Genomic DNA, 23,454 nt, shown 5'->3' with positions numbered 1-23,454 from the left:
TTTTATTTTTATTTGACTGCTAACGCTACACTATTAAGAGTGTACAGGACCAAAGACGACGTTAAACTGTGATTCCGAGGTATACGGTGATGTTCTGAAGGTCATCAGCTCGCTCGTCTGTTTACGTTACATACCTTATTTTAATAGCAGTGATGGCCACGCCCCCATACGCGAAGAGCGCGCGCACTGTTCCTAACAGCATGTGCCGCTTTATCCACCCTCGGCATACACAGTTCATACACTAGAAGTCATTTCTGTATCAAAATATTAAAATAAACACTTTGCTTAAAGTGACCCATGTTTTTTATTCTTTGTTTGTATTTAACAGAAATTTTAATATAATGTTTTCTCTCTCTATATATATATACTCTCATAGAAAAAAATAAAGTCAAGGGGCACCAAAAGATGCTAATAGTTAATTTATTATGTATTTTTTTAAAGCACCATTTGGGTGAGTGTGTGTGTGTGTGTGTGTGTGTGTGTATGTATACTCTTCCCCCTTCTGTAACCTTAGCCTTTTAACCCATTCAACCTTTTGTTTTATTTTCTCCCTCTGTCCATCCTCAATTAATGCAGATCTTCTGGTGAGGACTTTGTCTGCCCAGCAACAGAGTCCTTGAGGGAACATCCAATGCCCTTGTATCCTGTCTGCTTGCAAATCAAGGTAAAGGATATGCAGTTGCACAAAGCACACTCCAAATGCACTACTAAATTTTTTTTATGCATTGGACATAATGTTACATTAGTCTTAAACTTAGATGGCAATGGAGGTTAAGTATTATGTGCACAACATGGTTAAAGCCTTTATTCTGCTATACCTGCTAAAGTTTTTCAGGCTTTCAGGACAAATGCAATAAACAATGCAAAGTTAGAGCTCTACCTCCCTCTACTGGTACAAACTGATGTTAATGAACTGGTACTTTTTTGCTATAGGGCAGGCAATTATAGGTCTCCTGGGTTAGTTTGCTTTCTTGTGAGAGGTAATGTGGTTTCTGTTGTAACTCGTAGAGTTTTCTTAATTTTCATGACTATGAAAATTGTAGATTCACACTGAAGGTATCAAAACTATGAATTAACAAATGTGGAATTATATATGGAATTATATACATAACAAAAAAGTGTGAAACAACTGAAAATATGTCATATTCTAGGTTCTTCAAAGTAGTCACCTTTTGCTTTGATTACTGCTTTGCACACTCTTGGCATTCTCTTGATGAGCTTCAAGAGGTAGTCACCTGAAATGGTCTTCCAACAGTCTTGAAGGAGTTCCCCGAGAGATGCTTAGCACTTGTTGGCCCTTTTGCCTTCTGTCTGCGGTCCAGCTCACCCCAAAACCATCTCCATTGAGTTCAGGTCTGGTGACTGTGGAGACCAGGTCATCTGGCACAGCACCCCATCACTCTCCTTCTTGGTCAAATAGCCCTTGATGCCTTCAGTGTGACTCTACAATTTTCATAGTCATGAAAATAAAGAAAACTCTTTGAATGAGAAGGTGTGTCCAAACTTTTGGTCTGTACTGTATATATATAATTTTAGATGAGTATGACCATGTAGGCTTAGCATAGTGTCTAACTCAGAACTGACAAATCGGGTTATTGCTCAAAAAGATTACACAACATAAAAGTCAGGGTATATCAGGTGACCTTTATGCCAGTCCACAAGTGAGTAGATGCAGCTGATACAATATCACGTTTCATAGCTCACAAAGATTTGAAGGCCTTGGGCTGCTTGATACGAATTCATATATATATATATATTAAAAAAGCTACTCACAAATGATAAAAACAGTCTGTTTATCATCCAGATTTCTTGGCTGTTGTTCAAAAATCTTGTTGGGCATCTGGAAGCTTTTATTTAATTGATTCTCCTGCATAACTGACACAGACTTTGACCACCGACAAGCTCTCAATGCTTACAAATAGGCAATTCTGAAATAACCAGCAGATGTCGTCGTTAATTCAGCTGTCTGGTATAACCAGTTGAGTCATCTGTGATTTAAGTGCGGGCTCTCGTGTACGTGAATGAGTCGTGCTTTGGCTCATAGTATAATAATTATGTTTTTTGTTCTAAAGTGAGGTTATCAGAAAGATAACTTTTTAATATGGATTCGCGGTCAAGGGTAAAAACAGCATTGGGGGATTTAAGGGCTCGTGGCAGATGGTTGTCAATCCCAGTAAATGAACACAAGTACTCTAGTATTTAATTTAGTTTATTCTAAGAGCCAGACAGCTTGATGTATAGGCTACTGACCATTAAACAATTACAGATGAACTTCACGTCCCGGCGGATGTAAAGCGAACACATGGTTTGTGATGTGATCTGTGTAAATTAATCTCCTAAAGGTTAATTTTATTTATTTATATTTTTGTCAGTTATAGAGAATGAATTAAAATGAATTCCATGCCAGATCGCGCACTAAGATAGGGGAATTGCTCGACCGCATAGCAAACACATCACGTAGTTTAGGCCATGTGGGCGTTAATTTGCGAGAAAACATGATTTGGCTCAGTGTAGTTTCAGCACCGTGGTCAGAGCTCGGCGAGAACAAAAGGCGGATTAGCTTCGTTGATATCAGGCACCGTCGAAATGTTACATGCAAATCTAAAAAACGACCACTCGAATAAAGAAGTAGTGAAGCTTAACCCAGTTCACTTGAGTGTACAGGCAGTTTACTGTAAGTAAAACGTGTTCGTTTATATATATATATATATATATATATATATATATATATATATATATATATATATATATATATGGAAAATTAATTGGTCTTGTTTTTGTCAAACTAGTTTCCCTCGTACAACTCATTCTCAAAACAAACGGAGGTGAATCATATTGTAATTGTAGCACTGTATTCAATTTAGCTATGATGATCTGCAGTAATTGTAAGAAAAAATAAAATAAACTGTATCAGTATAAAGTTGCAATTACAAGATTTTAAGTCACAAACTTGAGCTATGCGTTATAAGAACTAAAATATTTGCAGATACAAAAAAAAGTATAAATTGAGATATAAAGGCGCGATTAGGAGAAATGCATGATTAGTGATTTTGACCTCCATAGTCACACACTGATTTGAAAGGGACAGCTGTTTTTATTTGACAGCGCCCAATGGTTTTGCGGCTACGCTGTGTGAGAGGAAAATATAAACGTTCCCTTAGAGCGAGTAAACGTCACGGTTTCCACACCCCGAGGGAGGACAGGAGATGGACAGGAGGGGGACACCGGCTTTCGACGTCAAAAGCTACGGGTTATACGGAGTGTCAACACCGTGAATATTGGCTACAGCATTACAGTGTATCTTCTTCACAGCCTCTGCGTTAAAACGTGAGTGAAATAGATTTTATTTGTATTTATACTTGTATTGATTCGTGCATGTATTCTAGTCAACAGGAGATATATGAGAGGGCAGAGAGAGACAAAAACCAAGACGACTCAAGGGTGACAGATGCACGGATTTAGTTAAATGTACAGGGGTTGGCATTCAAGCCACCCGCTCTCCATCAGCTCTCTTTATCTGTGCACGTCGAATATCACACCATATTCACAACCAGACAGAAAGACAGCAAATAAACAAACATCCCCTTGGGATTAACAAGAGAGAGAGAGAGAGAGAGAGAGGGAAGGATACGTGAGCAAATTTCGCCTCGGACAAACACCAGAGAGCTAGTAAAAAAATAAAAAAAACTTATTTTAGTCTCTTTTGATTTAAAGACGTGAAGTTGCATGTACAGCTGAATGTTTTTGTTCTCTATCATGTATGTGCGTATGTGCAGTTGGTGTCGTGACAAAGAGCCACATACGCCTGAACCTAGTGTGGATTAAACAAAGAAGCAATGGGGATATCTGTCGATATTTATATGCATTTCATTTTATTGCATTCGCTTTTAATATGCTTGCTCTTGCTAGAGCTCGTAACACAAGTTTCTTTGTTTTACTATAGCATTTTAATCTCTTAAAATACCTCAGAGATTGACTAATCTCTCGTATTATATTCTGTTTTAGGTGACACCTTATAATAGCATACATTATTAATATTTACATTATATAATGCATTCATTCAAACAGATCATTAAGGTACACTCGAATAGCTCAAAATTGTACTTAAAAAAATATAGCTACTATAGATCAGCATTGTATGATGTTGAAATGTCAAACAGAAAGCCAACATTGTATAGAAATCCCTGTTATCCTTCATATTATGTAGTTAATTCAGCTCAAACTTAAACTTAGTTTTGTAGATAATTTTTTGGTATGCTATTTGTTTATTTATAAATGTTATACTTGTAAAGAAATGTAAGATGTCCCATTGTGTGAAAACGTTCGCTGTTCAAATTGACCGTCATGGAAGAAGATATTGTAGTTCTGGCAAACTGAATGGCGATTGGAGGTCGTTCTTGAATTTATTTGCATATTGAATTGTGATTGGTCTAGATATCTTACATCAAATTTAAGTATGCCTTCATATTGCGGAACAGAACAACATTCTGATTCTCGGTAACTAAAGTGGGTTAGGGAAGTAAAAAAAGTTTTTTTTTTTTTTTTTTTTTACATTTAAGTACAAATATAGTAGGTTTTAGCTGATTTTAAAACGTTTCAGTTAACCTCATGTTACAAATTAGGACTCACGAACAGAAACCAATCGTATTTTACATTGATAAAAAACTTAATTACTATAAGTATATATATATATTAATTTTAATATTAATATAATTTATTTATTTTATTTTGTATTCAGAGTTGTCACGGTTCAAACCTTTCCACCGGGACTCGTGTTTAACATCGCGACTCTTCCCCCGCCGCTGAGCCGCTCTCCAGTGCTGAAACCCCGGGCGCAGCTGCCGCTCCGTCCCCTTAGGAAACTGTCCTAATGAAGGAAGCCGACGCCATCAAGCTCTTCGTTGGCCAGATCCCACGGAATCTGGAGGAGAAGGACCTGAAGCCCATCTTTGAGCAGTTTGGGAAGATCTATGAGCTTACGGTGATCAAGGACAAGTACACGGGAATGCACAAAGGTAATTAAACGCAGCTCTATAGAACGGACAGTCTCGAGGGGAGACGGGAGACTAATAATGCTAGATGTATTTCCTTTTCATATTTTAACTACACATCTTAGTTCGTCTACTGACGCCTTCTTTGACACTGGGATATATAATTGTTTTATTGTGTAGACACTTTAACCTTTAGCTTGCAGTAGCATTCATTTGCTGCTGCTTCATTTAAAGTTTACATCCAGCTTTCTAGCTTCCTGAGATAAATCTATTCATAGAAAAGGCATCTTTGGTGAGAAAACAAATTGTTCATTTCTCAGTCACGGTTGTCATATCATTTTATGTCCGCGAAACACTGCTTGTTATCCATGGTCTGTCTATGTCTGGTATGTTTTTCTTTTAACATCCCAAACTGTATTCTTGTTCTTTCTTCAGGATGTGCGTTCTTGACGTACTGTGCGAGGGAGTCAGCATTGAAGGCCCAGAATGCACTGCATGAGCAGAAGACATTGCCAGGGGTGAGTTGTCAGTGTTAATAATGTGAACGGGCTGTATAAAAAAATAGATTTAAGTCAAACAAACACTTCCAGTTGCCTATATATAGCAGACTACATATAGCATAAATCTTTTATCATTAAGCTCTTCTAACAGGGCTGAGGAACTTGAAGTCATTTCTAAAAGTGGAAACAACACATTATATGGTTCAGGAGATGGGATCTGTGGAAATCTATGATGACTGAACAGACTTTAATTAGGTATGTAGGAGGGCACAATCCTTGAAGGCATCTGCGATCGTGTCGCTGTCTGAAGTCGTTGATTAGCTGTTAGGCCATCTGCCATGACAGGCAACATGTAAATTCACAAACCTCCAATCTCTTCATCTTTTTTTATGTTGTTTTATGTGTTAATTACCTACTTTTTCAGATTTGACAGATGTACTGGTGTTGCAAGTTGAATGCATGTGACGTCAATGTACTGTATAGCTATTGAAAATGAGATCATATGTTCTATATTTGTGATCAACAAGAAGGAATTAAAGGGATATTCCACCCATTGACTAAGCCTCATGCCATTCCATACATGTATGACTTTCTATATTCAGCTCCACACAAAAGAAGATATTTTGAAGAATGTTGGTAACCAAACAGTTTCGGTTCCCATTGACTTCCATTGTTGAACAGTTCTTTAAAATATCTTCTTTTACGTACCACAGATAAAAATAGAGTCAAACCAGTTTGGAATAACATTAGGGTGAGTATGATGATGACAGTATTTTCATTATTAGGTGGAATATCCCTTTAATACAACTATTACACTCAGTTCTCACGTGGTAATGTTTTTTTTCCTTTGTTGATTAGACTTGTAGCAAACAAACCCACAGGGAATATTTTGCTTCCCCTCAAATTCTATTTAAGCGAGTTTAATTTGCACTAGAGGAAGCTGCGTGTCATAAAAGATGAGACACGATGTGGACTGAGCGGCCAAACAGAAGCTTCTGGTGCATCTGAACAGACTCCGAGCCGACTGTTGTCCCACCAGACGTAGGCTAATGAAGGGATATATGGCTTTATTGCTCTGTATGTCACATCACGTAACATCGAAAGCTGGTTGAGTAGTGTTAGTAGCAACAAAATTAAAATTGAAGTGTGAGCAAAGTAAACCTTATTCTACCTTGGTTTTAGAGAATCAATGTTTGTGAGTATCTTTAGATGGTTTTTCCTTATGGTGAGTAATGTTATGCGCATGTGTGCTCATGGGTAACTCCAGAACAAATCCCATTATTAGCATGACAGTAATCTGACCTTTGCCGACCTCTCCAGACACAGATCAGCAGGTTCCCCTGACTTTAAATCCTCTCTCCTCCTTCTCTATTCCTCCATCCTTCTATTAGTGTCCTGCTTCACCTAAGCCTGGTAAGATGGTGTTCAAACCTACCCCATGAGGTTCGACGGAAACCATATTTTTAAGAACAACACCTACCTTTCCTAAACAGAAATCTTTCTTCTTCTTTTTCTGTCTCTCTCTTTCGTTCTTTCTTTTTTTAACACACACACACATATACAGACAGCCCAGCTGTGTGGCATTATTACCAGCTCATGGCACCTGCCAGTCAGATCAGGCCCCGCCCACTGCCTGTCAATCATAGCGAATTGCTCTGGCAACGCTGCGTGATGTGTGGTTGAGATAGGAATTGTAACCACGATGAGAGGAGAAAGACAGATAAGATAAGACAGAAATTGGCTTGGAACCTTAATTTCTCACTTTTTCTCTTTTTCTCTCAGGCTTTGTTCACACTACATCCAATTCAGATTTGATCTTTGAGACTCAATATGTGCATTGTAATTTTGCGAGTGATGAAAACGTACCTTGTTCAAATAATGTAAAAAATACAATTCTGCCATCATTTACTTATTCTCATGTTGTTCCAGACCTTTATGACTTCATTTTTTTCTGCAAACCACAAAAGATATTTTGAAAAATGTCTCAAGGTTTTTTTTTGTCCTTGCAATGAAAGTTAATGGGAACCAATGCTGTTTTGTATTCCTTTGCCTTTCATTGTTATACTTTTAGGATTATTTATTGTAGTATTTATACATTTTTCATTTAGATTTTATTTGTATTTTTAGTCATTTTGTCGTGTGCCTATGCCATTTTATTTAAAATGTTTATTAAGCTTTTATTTATTTGTTTAACTTTCAGTTAAAAATTGTATTTTAGTTATTTGCCAAGGCAAAATTTCTCACTTTCATTTGAGGTCTGATATTTTCATTTTATTTTATTTCAGCTTTATTTCAATTAATGAAACTGATCTGTAATAGCTTTAGTTTTAGTTGTAGTTTTAGTCAACAATTACAACATTGTTTCTTTGTATGGAGGAAAAAAACACTTAAATATTCTTCATAACACGTTCTTTCATGTTCTACAGATGAAAGAAGATTCAAAACATACAAATGTTTGTAAATGTATGGTTTGGAATAGTCACATTTCATATATTTGGTTAGACTTAATTTTAAGGTTTCCTTGTTACAGTGTAATTAAACTTTTAAGTAGTAATATTAACAACATGTACTTACTATATGGTTAGGGTTAGGATTAGGGTTTGGCTTAGGGGTACTTGCATGTAATTATGCATAATTAATTGTTATTAGAATAATAAGTACATGTAACGTGCAACAAGGACACCTTAAAATAAAGTGTTACCAAACAGACTACTGTTTGGAGGAGCAAAAAATAACTGACAAAAACTGTATAATATTCTGATTTCGCTACTGTTGAAACTCTGAATAAAAGATCAACTAAGAGCAGTGTATTGAATAGAGAGGTAAAGGAAGACAAGGGAGGAGGGGTTGAACAGATGGCATGGCTGGAGTGGCACCTGGCCTTATGTTTAATTTCAGGTGAGAGGCACGCAGTGATTGTAGACAGAGGCGGAGAATGGAGACCTGGAGACCTCTTTCTTTTTTCAGCCCCATGCTCTCCTCCTCCTCCCCATCTTTCCCCATCTCTCCTATCTTTTGCTCTCTGCCTATCATTGCCATCCCAATGTGTTTGCTTACCCCTGTTTTTTCATGGCCCCACTTGCATGGGCACAACAAAGCTCCAGGTGTCATACAAAGTACTTCCGTCGCGCATACATTCGTATGCGCTTTTAAATCCAGCACTGCATTCATGTACACACCCTCAATCGCTCATTTCCTCTACATCTCTAATCATATTCCCTTTGGCTTTTGGCAGCAGCTAGCTAGCCTAGTGTACTACAGGGCTAAAACACTGGATGAATTTGAAACACAGTTGTGTTGGTGATTTATGGTAAAATGTGACTCAGCTGGATCCTATCTGACTTCAGTTAAGATAAATATCAGCTTCCACAATGAGTTTTTTTGTGGTTTAAGTTGTTTTATTTGCTGTTTCACAAACAGCTTTACTCTTACTCCTTCCTCAGCCTTAAAAATCATGACAAAAAAGCAAGACGCAGTAGATCAGCAGGAAAGACCAGATAGCTTCTTTTGGCACTATTAATGTTGTTTTTGCTATTATAATTTTGATTCAAAGCATCAGATTACACCTGATCTCCTTTGAATAAGCGCTCCCTTTGGTTATTGATAGCAAAATGGCAGTTGAACGTCTATCTGTGATGCGTGTGTGCATACATTTTGCCATTTTTGTGTTTTGGACGAGTTGTTGTGCGTCTGAATGCATGTGTTTAAAAGAGCGTCTGTTGTGCCTTTGTTGTGGAGGAGGGGGGCAGGTGTTATCAGGAGGGGGATGGAGTGTGTGAGAGCAAATGTCTGGATGTTTATTTGTAGTTTAGTGCAATGTGCTCATTCTGATTTCCGTCGTAGTGTGTTTAGTGTGGTCGGAAAGTCAAATAAGACAAGACTGGTGGTTGTATACCATAAAATACATCATGTTTTGCTAAGTGAGTGCTTTTTACAAATATAGTGCACTACATTTCACATTTAACTTATGTGTTTGTGTGAAATTGTACACGTACAAAATGTACTTCTATGATTATGTGTGAGAAAGTGTATGCATGTCAGTACTTTTTACACAAATAAAAGACAAGCGATCATATTAGACTTACACAAACCGACGGTTCAAATGTGAAATTGCATGCGCTCGCATGTTTCCTTTCAAGAAATGCAAGATTAAGTAAATTTGATTTAGTGTCAGTGTGTATACTCACATCCAGACAGGATGAGTCCATTGTTCGGATGAATTGAAGGGTTCCAGGGTTCGAGAGTGTGAAAGAGGCAGAGAGGTGAAACTAGGTCTAATTAAAGAGATATTGGACAGATTTGTGAAAGGGGGAAAGATCGGGGTTGAATTGGGGGAAGGGGGAAATGAAAGAAAATTTGACATAATGAGCCGCGGTGGTGATGGGGGGAGGGGCCACTGTTGGAAGGGGGGACAGTGGACGTCCACAAGCTTAAAGACAGACATCTGCTAGCAAGAGAGTGTGTGTGTGTGTGTGTGTGTGTGTGTGTGTGTGTGTGTGGCCTTTGATGATTACACACTCTGTGATAGCAGAACTTAATCTGACGGACATCTATCCACTGTGCAAAGCAGATTTTTCACACCATTGACATAAAATAAACTAGCCAATGGCTAGCCACTTTTCAAAAGGAAGTTAGCGGCAAATATTAGCAGCCATTTTTATGTTTGTGTAAGTGTTCAGATGCTCAGACATTTATTATAATAAAGTCACAAACACAGATCCTCTTGGGTCCATCCTACTTCCTCTCTTGATTTGATTGGTTTTGTCATCTGCAACAAATCATGTAATCTTAAGAGCTTGTTTGCTGGCGGTAATCTGTCTTCTTTTTGAATGTGTCCCAGATCGATATTGTTGCTCATGAAAACCCATACAGGCACTAAATGATGAATATAGCATTTGCAGATTTCCTGATGAGTAATAAGGCCTTATTGAATTTTCAATTTGAAGTGCCATGATGATTTTTTTAAATAATATTAATTCTATACCTGCTTTTACCAACAAGTTCCAACACTCTTTAAGAATATTGTGTGTTAAATACAAACTGACAGTTACCACAGAAATCAATGGTTGTCCCTTAGAATTCAGTTCAAAAATACACAACTATCTCCAATTGAATTTTTTATTTGTTCATATTAACAGACTGAGAAGTTCATCTAATCTATAAAGACTAGCAAAAAAATAGAAATTATTTACATAAAAAAGGGCGTGAAATCCATTGCTTTCCTCATCCGCACTTGGTTCCCATAGACATAAATAAAGTAGCACCCCCATCTCAAACAATAGGACAGCGTCACCAGTGTTGACGGCGTGTTCGGGGTGTTAGATATTAGCGTTGTTGCAAGCATCGCTCATATGAGGTCTGTTTGCTTGGAAAAAGTGATTTAGTTTGAATTAGATTAGATTAGTTTCAACTTTATTGTCATTATGCAGAGTACAAGTACACAGCTAATGAAATGCATTTAGCATCTAACCAGAAGTGTAAGAATATAGTGTTTTATATACATATCAGTGCAGAGTAAGTGAAGCTATGATACAGAATTTACACTATATAGTTGCTATATACAGTATTAAGAAGAGTATGTACAGAATATAAATAGGAATGCAATGTTGGATTATATATACATTATGAACAGCAGCAGCATAAGACAGTGGTAATAAATACAGTTGGTTGAGTGTACAATAGCATTATTAAACAACGTATTCTATGCAAAATAATAGTAATGCAATTATGTTTTTATAGAAATTGTTTACTGAGCTTTGTAAAGTAACAACGTTAGATTTTTTTACAGTGTAATAGCATTGTTACATTCAGAATTTGATATGCATATTGAGTTAGCGAGCCCAACCAATGCATATTTCCCAACTGGAGCCATTTTCACACAATTTCAGTTTTCAGTTATGTTAAATGTACAGTTTTGTGTTTGAGTAAAAGAAATGTAAGTACCAATTAAAGTATGTTCTCTTTGGCATGTTAAATGTCAATGAAACTACATATTTCTGAAGACCGTTCTCTGTTTGTTATAAATGGGAGATGGATAGAACGGCTGAAAGAATAAGCGAGAAAAAAAGGAGATTGAAAAGAAAGCGAGTGGAATATATTGGGGGTGGGGCGGCGTGCAGGTTGATTACGGTCGCAGGTCTTGTTGCCAGGAGACGGCTGGGACAAGGGATGCTGGGTTGCTAGGGAACCGGCTCAATGCAATGACCAGCATTGCATGATGGGTACAGAGGAAAGATTGAGAATAGTCTTTGTGTAGATACACACCTAATTTAACATCTGCCACTACACACACACACACACTAACAAGTCACAAGAGAGATCCTCTTGAGCCTGAGTGCAAATCATTCTTTCCATGCACAGAGAAACTTAAGGAGTATGAACAAACAGCATGCCCTGCAGGCATGTAGTGAATGAGTGAACGGGAATTGTGATCTGATTTTTAAGCTCTTATGAGTCACCGCCTTTGGTTCATATTGTTCAGAGTTTGTGTGAATGGAAAAGTCAAATTTGGGTGTGTCTTCACAATTCGTTTCAAATATAGGTATTTTACAGGTTAAACATGGTGATTTATTTGTATATATGTTTGAAGTAATACATGGAGGCTGGCGGCAGAGTAAATGTCAGTTGATTGAATAATCTATGGATTTAATATCCCATAATCCCACTGAAATCCCTGGCCTCAGATCAAGGCGGAGATTAAACGTTTGTGCTCATCATTTCAATGGAGTGTTTTTGCTGGCAGGCGAATGAAGCCACGGTTATGACCTGCACTTCTGATGGCATGTATGGAGAGATATTATATTTTCATCAGTATTTTCTATTTTTGTAAGCATATGATTGCATTTTCTTGCTGCAACACAGATTGTAGGATTACATTTATTTATGTATTGATGTGTTTTACACACAAACAGCACACATTCTTTGAGTCCTGGTGTTTTTAAACATCATGTTCTACAGTTTATTTAATTATTTACATTATTAAATTGTCACTTAGATTTAATGTCAGTGGTGCTATATACATTTTCTTGAAAATCCACGAAAAACCAGAATTTTTGAAAGGTTATTTTGAATGATTAGCGATATATCCAAATTAATTAAAAAAAGAAAAGAAATGGATTATTTTATATAACAATGATTCATTAAATTGATCAAAAGTGACAGTAAATACTTCTACACATTTCAAACAAATGGTGTCCTTTTAAACGTTGATAATAATAATAAATGTTTCTTGAGCACCGAGATATTAGAATGATTTCTGAAGACTGGAGTAATGGCTGCTGAAAATTCAGCTTTGCCATCACAGAAATAAGTTCTATTTCTATATATTCATATATTCAGTAGAAATATAATAGAAAATTGTAATAATATTTGAATCAAATAAAAGCGTTTTTAAAAACAAAATCTAGAACCCCAATCTTCTGATCGTTAATGTATATAGAAGAGTAGATTTAATGAATGTAAGTGTAATAGTAGTAGTACGGTTATAGGTTTTCTGTACATTTTCATTGATTTTCCAGCTGTCTTTCTAGAAGCCAACAGGTTTCTTTCGCCTAGACGAAGAGGAGTCTTCACTGCCTCCGTTGCTCTGGCAACCATAGCAGTTACACCCGCTACATTTATCTGTCCATCTCCGTCTCTCTCTCTCTTTCCGTTCTCATAAATATATTCTCAAAGACTCACATTTCATTCATTTCGATCCTTCCATCACTTTTTTCCACCTCTGTCTCACTTGTTCTATTTTCCCCATCACTACTGTCCCCTCCTCTCGTCGTCCAGGGCAACCTTGTTTACCTGCTGTGTAGCTCGTCTTGCCGTTGTCATGGTGACAGAGGATTGGTTGCCGTGCCGACCTGAAGTGGCAGTGCCACGACTCTCTCTCTCTCTGTCTCTCTCTCCCTCTCTTTCTCGTCTCTTTCGTCCCTTTGTACGCTTTCTCCTTACCCTTTCCTTTTTGTTCTCTGCCGCTGTCTCTGTTTCTCCTTTCTTTAATCCTTGAAGCTCTGTGAATCATCACAGTGCAAGGAAAGATATTAATAAATCTCCTCAAGGATTTTCTTGTACCTTGTAATGCGTCTGTAGCTTGTACCGCCCGGTGTATCAGAACAGAAATGATGTTTTTCTGTATTTTTTTATTAACTGATGTGCCATTTCCCGGTGGATGCATGCATGTTAAATGAGTGTGCGAGCTGTCCCTTTGTCTCAACCTTGATGTGAGTTGGCTGCTTTCTGAAAATGAAACTAAAAAGGCACAGTCATTGTTAACCTAATCCATTTTGCTGACCATTTCAGAGTGTTCATGTGGTCAACACTTGGCCAGCAATCTGCTGTGTCGTACGGTCTTGAAAATAAAGAGGTTAACACCCTAATGTCACCTTAGCATGTTTTTTTTTTTTAGAAAACCTGTCCAAAGAACTCAGGAGGGCTTTACTTTTCCTCTTTTGATAGATAAATACATTTACATTGTCATGATCAGAACTTTTCCATGAAAGGAACAGTTCACCAAACTATGAAAGTTCTGTCATACTTTACTCACTGTCACTGTAAAAATGTCCTGGTGAATCTTTATCATGCAGTGGAAGTGCATGTTATTTCTGAAGACATTCAGAGGCTGTTTGCTGTATTGTAATATATTTTTTAATCCACTGCAGCCTTTAGATGTTATTTATTATCTTTTACACTAGCATTCAAAACTTTGGGGTTGGTAAAATTGTAAAAGTCTCTCACATAAGCTGCATTTGTTTGATGAAAAAATACAGCTAAAAACAGTAATTTTGTGAAATAATTTTAGATTTTAAAATACATGTTTTCTATTTTAATTTATTAATTTTATTTTCATTTTAAAATGTAATTTATTCCTGTGATGGCGAAGTTTCATTTTCAGACATTTCTTTTTATAAATGTTGAAAACAGTGATGCTTTATTTTTCTGGAAATTATGAGCCAATTTTTTCAGGAGTCTTTGATGAATAAAAAGGTTAATTTTAATAAATAGAAAACAGTACTTTTATGAAATTGATTTTTTGCTAACATTATAAATGTCTTTACTGTGACTTTTGTGTAATGCATCCCAAACTTTTGAACACTGGTGTATATTCAAATATGGCACATTAATGAAAACAAATGCCATTGTTTCCATTGACCAACACTGAATCTGGTACCCTGTATTTGAAACTCCAGTGATGTTTAAGAAGTTTTTCAGCAAATAATGTTTAGAATTTTGTGGATCCAAGAAAAGAGTTCTTGGTTGAAAGTGATGGAAGACCCATTAAACAAACTTGTGTATGAACTAAATTGGGAGCAGCTGCCCTCAATACAATGATAAAACACCCTCAAAAGTATGCTGGTGTTTTCTGAAAATAAACAAAGAGATTTGGGCAAATCAGATTTAAGCGCTGCAAAACAAGCTCTTACATTTGAGATCAGATTAGTAATCACCAGAGGGAGTTACACTAGGAAAGCCGAAGAACTGATTCAGAATAGACATATAGTAGGATCTTTACAGTGCTTTACATTACTGCAGCAATCAATGAGATCTGCTTCATTAGTGATCCTGATAAACACCCTTCTGTTTGTGTCGTGTAATATGTTTTTGGTATTATGTAAGGTTTATAAAGTGCTGTATGTGTGCGAGCGAGTGCCTGATCAATACGGACCCCAGATGAGTGATCGCGGCTGGTCGGATAAAACCAAGCCATCTGAACTGGGCCGAAATGTCACCTGCTGCATAATTAATGCCTTTATGTTGATTTGGGCAATTTAGCTCACAGCTTCTCTTCTTGCCTCTCATCTAGTCCTTTTACTAATTGTATTTATTTAAATTAGGGCTGTAGTGATTGAATAATTCAATGTAGAATTGTGAAATAATTTAAATTACAATACTAATAGTTTCTACTATTCATGGTAATTCGGATTTTCTTTTTATTTAGTAAAACAAAAGTTTATTCCTAAAATCATTTTAGGTTTGTTTTTCGAGAACAATAAGGAAATAGTTTTATAGCCTACTTGTAATGTGTTGTCGCATTTCTTTTACAGTAGCATTTGTGGTCAGAATTGTGATTTAATTGTCATTTTATATTTGTATATACATATACTAAGGTTCATAAGTTTGGGGTTGGTAAGATTTTTGTTATGTTTTTGAAAGTATCTTATGCTCACCAAGACTACATTTATTTGATCATAAATACAGTCAAAACTTTAATATTGTGAAATATTATTGCATTACTATACTATACTATATATAATGTTTTATATAAAATGTTTTCAGGTATCTTGAATGTTTTCTTTTAATCTATGAATAGAATGTTCAAAAGAATGGCATTCATTTGAAATAGCAATTTTTTGTAACATGATCCGTTATAAAAAATGATTAATTTAATGTGATCTATTTTTGATTAGTATTAATATTTCATTTTTGTACAAATATTTCCGCTTTAATAATACTGCATAAATTTACCTGAGAAACAAAATTACACTGCATGTTAAGAGTTGCTCAAATGTCTTAAAGACATATTATAGAGACTATATTTAGCATTTTATATTAGTTGATTTTGTAGTCTTTCCTATGTAGAAAAGATGAACTAAAAAGAAGAGCATTTAATAACTTTACTCCCTTTTTTTTGTTTGTGTATGCTTAAAATAAGTGAAAAATCTCTCTCCCCTCTTTCCCCTTGTGCCTCTTTCTCTCTTCTGTTTCACAAACCCAGAATCTCTCACCATTTTAATCTGCTGTGCATCTGTAATCCAGATTAGCCAGCGAGCGTGCTTAATCTCATCACTTCCCCAATCCTGCGGGGGTGTGTGCTTTTCCCGGTGCCTGAGAGAGAGAGAGAGAGAGAGAGAGAGAGAGTGGGGGGGGGGGGGGTGGCAGGATTATGCTGGATGGAGAGAGAAAGAGCATAAAACCGATTCTTGATGAGAGATAAAAGTGGGGGAGGAGAGATGGCGATTAGGCCTCAAATAGAGGCAAACAAGTACAAAGGCTACATGGAGAGATCAGAGACCAGAGATAAAATGATGGAAACCCAACAGAAGCAGGGCCAGTGTGGAGATTTTGCTTTTGACTCGGGAATATTGAGGCAGATGGGCAGGTCGTGAGATCTTCATCATGCACATACTGTACATTCAAGCACAAGAGGAAGTGAAAGATCTGGATTCTGAAGTGTAGTTGATCATGTGATCATGTGCTCTGTTTTTCAGATGAACCGCCCCATTCAAGTGAAGCCAGCAGACAGTGAGGGCAGAGGAGGTATAACACACACACACACACACACACACACACTTGGCTGTCTGTCTATCTATACACACTTGATTTATAAATCATTTTTACCTTTGAGAATGTCTTCAAAGGACAGTTTTGTCACATTTTGCTCACTTACGGGATAGTTTTGTCTTCAAAGTAAACACATACTTCATATTTTGTATTACAAATACCAAAATGTATTAATAATTCAAGAATTCAACAGTTTAAACCCATTAAATGGGCGTGGAATGAATACAGACTGATTTAATAATCTCTTATTGGATGAAAACAGCAACACAATCCGAGATACAACGCAATAGTTTTTATCGTATTTCTGCATTAATACACACACAAAACATGAGCTGTGCCATTTGCGCTGCAAGTGACGGTCCTCTAGGGCCCTCTAGTGTCCATTAATGTCATCACACTGTGAAGCTTACACTAACATGAAGTGACAAATATTATCTGCGATGATTTGATGGTTATTACCACTTAAGGATGATACATGATCTCACACAGCCATTGCTCTAATAAATGTATATTTATCATGATCTGTCTTTCTGTTTGTAGACAGGAAGCTGTTTGTGGGGATGTTGGGGAAACAGCTGTCAGACACCGATGTAAAAAAAATGTTTGAGCCTTTTGGAAGTATAGAGGAGTGCACAGTACTCAGAGGGCCTGACGGAGCCAGCAAAGGTGTGCAGACCACATTCAAATACATGCACTGCATGCTGCCCTGCAAAGAAGAGGGTTAACCAGCTTTATCATGAGCTTCAATTCGAATATAATACCACTACTAATAATAACAATAATTATTATCACTATTGTATTTTTGGTCAACAATTGTAATTAATAATTTATAGTACTAATATATAATACTTTTGTTTAAATAATGTTATTCATATTATTAAAATAATAATTGTTTATCATTATACAATATTTATAAATATAGTATTACTAATAATAGTAATTATTGTATTGTTAATCAAGTTTTTTATTTAATAATTTAATAAGTTTTCAATAATAACTGATTGACTATCATTTCCATTTTTCTTCTTCATCTTAATAATACATATTTGTTATTTATTCATTTATTTATTAGCATTTCTTGTTTGGAAGCTATGGTTTAAGTGGATCTTCTCTCTGTGTGTTCAAGTACATTCCCGTAAACTATTTTTTTGTATATATATACACGTATATATATATATACAATAATTAAAATTGAATTATTATTATTATTGCTCTTTTATTAGTATTTCTTTGGGGGATGTGGTTTGAGTGGAACTTCTGTCAGTATTCAATTACGTTCCCTTAAAATATTCTTTTAGTGAACTCCATTGTCACACATTTTGAATACAGATGGCAAATTAACCACATATTATAGATACAAATTGTAACAAATAAATTGTTTTAGCAAGGCTTGCCAGTTGTCTTTGACTGAAGGCTCTTTCGATAAGATTGCAGGCGATAGAGCACATCTGTACCAGCATTGTAGTAATACAAACACTAGTAGGGTTGCAGCAGTGTGTTTGCTCATCTACACGTATATTGGCTAATGAATGATAGTCCGTTCGCCACAGCCTGTGATTTATAAAGTGATGGATGTGTGGGCTCCGTGTAATTATGTGTGAGGTGAATAAAACGGATGCACCTGCTGTAGTAAATCATTAACTGTTTTACTTTTACTCTCCCATATGTACAGATGTAGGCCTTGGGAAATAATGTGGGCATTTGTACCAACCTCAGCTTGTTGTATTTGATTTAATTTGTTTAAATACTCCCACTTGATGATGCATTGGTGTAGACAATAAAATGTCTGCCTAATGCATTTGCCACATCGCTCCAGCCCTGTCTAATAATGTGTTGTGTGTTGCAGGTTGTGCTTTTGTAAAATATCAGAGTAATGCAGAAGCGCAGGCGGCTATTAGTGCTCTACACGGCAGCCGCACTCTCCCGGTTAGTGTCTTGTTCACGGTCACATTCAGGATTACTCCCACAATCACACCTACAGGCATAATACAACACAGTAGCACATTGTTTATATATTCACACTCACTCACTACAGAGTCTTTGGCTTTGTTTTAACATCACCCACTGCATATTTTACCTCAAGACTTCTCAGTTTCTTTTATTTTATGTTGTTTGAGAATGAGGACTTCTTTATCCCCTAAGGGTGCATCTTCTAGTCTGGTGGTGAAGTTTGCAGACACAGAGAAGGAGAGAGGAATCAGGCGTATGCAGCAGGTGGCCTCCCAGCTGGGTGTCATTAGTCCCATGAGTCTACACCTGGGCGCCTACAACGCCTACACACAGGCAGTGAGCACTAACACCACACAACATCCAGAGCAAGAATATATTTGGTCTACTGTACAAAAGATTGGGGGCAGGGTTAAAGATTTTAAATTGTAATAATATTTCACAATATTTACCGTGTTTTTTTTTTTCCTGTATTTTATGTCGAAGAAATGCAGAGTTGGTGAGCTTTTTTTTAAAAACCTTACTGAAACCGACCAAACTTTTAATCAGTAGTGTGTGAGTTACATAATATGTCCACTGAGGAACTAAATTTGGACTTGAACAGTATATTTAATCATTTAAATCCAACAAACAAGTTTGAACATTGTCTGTCTTGCCTGACTAATTTCTTATTGGTTTCATATTTTGGTTTCTAATGCAATGACTTTCATACTTTGGAGTGGCTTATGTTTCCAAATATTTGATGGGCCAATGTTTGTACCAGGATTTAGTTCACAGAAAATACTTTGGGATGAAACTGAATTGGGATTATAGCAATAACTGGAAGTTGCACTGGGTTTGGTGCCAGAAATACTTCCATAATTACTTTTCGTTCTGCACACAGGAAATTGTAATTGAAATGGCATTTAACTCATAAGCCCTGCAAAGGACTTGAAACTAGTCCAACTTTGCTCAGAATTTTATGTCGTAGTCCTTTTGTACAAAGCTTTGGATTCACTCCCTTTTTTTGTCTAATTCAGCTCGTCCAACAGCAGGCCTTGGTGGCTCAGTCTGCATATCTGTCTCCTGTGGCGACAGTTGCAGCGGTGCAGATGCAACAGTTGGCTGCTCTCAATCCCAACAGCATTATAGCCACACCCATCGCCTCAATCACGCCCTCCTCAGGTGAATTACAGTCTGCTACAAAAGCAATTGGGTCTGTAGAAATATTCCAATTCTAAGACTTATTGGATTAAATCAAGTATTTGTCATGGGTCATTCTGATGTAGGTACGAGCACTCCTCCAGCCATTGCTGCCACACCTGTGCCTGCTTTGCCTCCACCAATGGCAGTCAACAGTTACTCTCAACTCTCCGCACCCAATGGCCAGTCTGCCTCTGAAGCCCTCTACACTAATGGAGTTCATCCATATCAGGGTGAGGGTAGTTCCTCCAGTCTTTATTCATCTTAATACTATATTGTAGGGCTGAACCAGAAATTGTATTATAATCATGATTCACAATTTCATTACTAATTGTCTCATCCCTGCTTTTCTTCTGTTTGTTTTCATTTCTCTCTCCTTCAGCTCAGAGTCCTGCATTGGATCCTCTCCAGCAGGCGTATACAGGCATGCAACACTACACGGGTGAGGCTTCTGAACTCCTGAAATGCAGCTTGAATTTTGTTGTCTGTGAGGAATGTGGAATCTAGTACTCCCTTTTTCAAAAAATAAAATAAAAACAGCTTTTTACAAACATGGCGGTTAAAATTTCTAATGCGGTTAAAATAACAAACATTGTTTTTCCATATTTTTCATGTTTTTACTAAATGAACACAAACAATAGATATTTATTCATATGGATGTTTTTACTTATATACACCAATCTAACCCCCTATACTTTTACTAAAACATTTTAAACACTGTTAACTGCTACATGTGGCTTTGGCGTAAATTATTTCATTGGCGTGGATTGCTCGAAAGAACTGATTCACAGAAATGAGTCAAGCTTCATGAAGATTTTTTAGTTGCTCATTGAAGTGCGTCACTAGCTGAGTTGGTTTTGGCTACTTTTACGGCAAGGCTGGCTGATGCATTTGAATAGATTACTTTACCCGATCTCATGTTTAACTTCATTACTCCGCCCACAGCTACATATCCTGCTGCTTATGGATTGATTGGTCAACCATTTCCACATCAGCCCACTTTGGTTGCCCAGCAGCCACAGCAGCCACAGCAGCTGCAACAACGAGAAGGTAATGATGTAATTTCCTGTCCAACTGGCTACTTTATAACCACTGACATCCTGTTTTGACTATTTCCTTGACTATTACTGAAAGTATTTCTCAATCATTGTTCTCCGAATCTCATGCTGTGCCATGAAAACATTCAAAGCACCATCTTTCATCCAGGGATCAACATGGTTCATTCCTTTTTATGATAGAAGAATTAGACTGAAACAAGTGCAACAGTGTGTATTTCAGTGTGTATTTCATGTATCTCGTTCTTCTTGCCAGTGTCTCATATCTTCTCTCCTCTTATTCCCTCCAGGCCCAGAAGGCTGCAATATCTTTATTTATCATCTGCCTCAGGAGTTCACCGACTCTGAGATGCTGCAGATGTTTCTGCCCTTCGGTAATGTCATTTCAGCCAAGGTGTTCGTTGACCGCGCCACTAACCAGAGCAAATGCTTTGGTAAGTGATTTCCAAAATGTGATTTAGATGCTGTATGTGGAGGCATTTAACAGACCAAATTATATATATATATATATATACACATAAAATGAAAAATTTCAGTACATAATGGAATATTGCTTTAAATGAGGTATGGTGAAATGTAGGCATAAATATGGTGTGTTGAAATATAACATGAAAATTATGTGAAATACTATTTAAATGTAAGCATAAATAAGACATAAAATATATACTTTTTTCATGTAACATGAAAAAGGATGTGAAAAACACCTTAATATGAAAAACATAATGAAATATGAAATGAAATACACCCTAATATTAAAATAATCATATCAAATGAAAAAAAAAACTATGAAAATACAAGATACGACATGAGAAATGCCTTGAAACGAAGCACTTCCTCCACAGCATTTACATCTTCTGTTTCTTTCTTGTTTCTGGTCACACCCTTCATGTCTCAGGTTTCGTAAGCTTTGACAACCCAGCGAGCGCTCAGGCTGCCATCCAGTCCATGAACGGCTTTCAGATCGGCATGAAGAGGCTTAAAGTTCAGCTGAAGAGGCCTAAAGACGCCAACCGTCCATACTGAGCCGAGTAGGTGAAGAAAACAAGTGCCCCTCCATTAAATCTCTCAGTTTTATGCTTCGTGAGCAGTTCTAAACTAACACATCTAGCCTGTTTTGACTGATTAAAATTGTTATCACTGACCTAATGATTTAGTATTAAATTCTGTAACCTAAAGCATAACTCGTCAGCAAAAAAAACTTAAAAAAAAAAAAAAAAAAACCTTATTAATTTCTACTTTCATTTATTGTTTTTGTGCTGTGTCATTGTTCACAAAAAACAACAACAACAAAAAAAACAACAACAATCAAACAAACAAACACATCCTCATCCACACCAAGGCTGCCCTATCCAATCATAACTCGTGCGGAGACCACGCCGCTACGGCTACGGTGGCCTAGCATCCAATAAAGCTCCCCCTTCCTCCCACAGCGTTGGTTTGTAAGTTGATTGGCCTGTGTTGATTACTGTGGAGATATATTCCTGCCTGTGATGGTTGCCATTAGCAGTTTTGTTTTTTGGCCCTTTGTCATGTATCCTCCATGCTGAGAGTGCATGGCGGGTTACCGTGTTGACTATGGACTGTGTTTGGTGCGTTGTGACTCTCTCTCTTTTTGTTTTATTAATACTGATCAATAACTGACACTAATCTGTGATTTACTCCTAAAGTAGCTCCGGTAGCTAATGGAGTTACTCAAACTAAATTGATCCTATTGAACTCTAATCAACCAGCTCAATGTGCTGCTTTTGGGTGGATTTTGTTTTTGATCAGTCTCCTCTGTGTTTTGTTTGGTCATGACTCTATTTCTTATATGAAATACTCCCATATGTAGTCTGGTGGTGTTATAGTTACTGTGAATGGTGGGGTGGGGGGGTCTCAGTGTGGTTGTATTTGATTCCAAGAGCATTTGTGCTAGTGGATATGCTGTTTCGTGCAAACGAGTGAGCTTGTGTACGTGCTTGCGTGAATGATACAAACGATTCGTGCTTTTGAGCGTGAGAGCGAACGAGAGGTAGGGAACTTCATTCATTATATCTCTCAAACCCTCTCACGCTGAGGTTTGAGGTGACACTTTGTGGTTGTTATAGTGAAACAAGTGACGCATTGTGCCGACCAAAGAACAGCATTCCCCTGTAGGAATTCTGGGTTATTTTAGGGAAGCCTATAGTTCGTTTATATTCAGTCATTCGTCTGAGCAATCAAAAAAGATGCAGTTAAGACAACGTCTGAACACAATACAGCCCAGAATTCCTATGGTGCATGTTGGAAATTTGTTTGCCTGCCAGAAATGTTTCCCCATTTGAAATGAACACTAACAGAGAAACACACTCTTGCATTAAAAACCCCATTCACTGATTCACAATGTAGGTTGCATGGAAGTATAGAATGGTGAGCATTAGGCTACGTCCATATTAGCAATTTTCTCTATCCACACTAGCATTTTTAAGCGTTTTCCAAAAGTTGCAAACCTGAAAATGCTTAAATTGCCTTGCTGTGCTAACATTAAAACAT

The 23,454-nt window shown here is 37.0% G+C and overlaps 1 protein-coding gene across 3 annotated transcripts in view; it reads left to right on the top strand.

Moving 5' to 3' along the window:
• Positions 1-23,454, top strand: part of LOC132104049 (CUGBP Elav-like family member 3) — a 28,022-nt gene that overhangs the window by 3,037 nt on the left and 1,531 nt on the right. The window contains exons 2-16 of one of the 3 annotated variants that reach the window (XR_009423504.1): positions 577-664; positions 3,106-3,327; positions 4,739-5,015; positions 5,427-5,509; positions 16,687-16,735; positions 17,300-17,425; positions 18,606-18,685; positions 18,902-19,045; positions 19,726-19,870; positions 19,948-20,121; positions 20,271-20,330; positions 20,834-20,938; positions 21,234-21,377; positions 21,839-21,975; positions 22,283-22,382. Coding sequence is in view for 2 of the 3 variants with exons in the window: in XM_059509235.1 (XP_059365218.1) it covers positions 4,871-5,015; positions 5,427-5,509; positions 16,687-16,735; positions 17,300-17,425; positions 18,606-18,685; positions 18,902-19,045; positions 19,726-19,870; positions 19,948-20,121; positions 20,271-20,330; positions 20,834-20,938; positions 21,234-21,377; positions 21,839-21,966 (1,383 nt within the window). In the remaining variant the exon portion in view is untranslated. The remainder of the gene's footprint in view (positions 1-576; positions 665-3,105; positions 3,328-4,738; positions 5,016-5,426; positions 5,510-16,686; positions 16,736-17,299; positions 17,426-18,605; positions 18,686-18,901; positions 19,046-19,725; positions 19,871-19,947; positions 20,122-20,270; positions 20,331-20,833; positions 20,939-21,233; positions 21,378-21,838; positions 21,976-22,282; positions 22,383-23,454) is intronic. The other 2 variants (XM_059509236.1, XM_059509235.1) reach the window with 2 other exon arrangements.

The sequence above is a fragment of the Carassius carassius genome, chromosome 25 (assembly GCF_963082965.1).
Source record: "Carassius carassius chromosome 25, fCarCar2.1, whole genome shotgun sequence".
Classification (NCBI taxonomy): Eukaryota; Metazoa; Chordata; class Actinopteri; order Cypriniformes; family Cyprinidae; genus Carassius; species Carassius carassius.
This window is presented reverse-complemented; position numbering and strand designations above follow the sequence as displayed.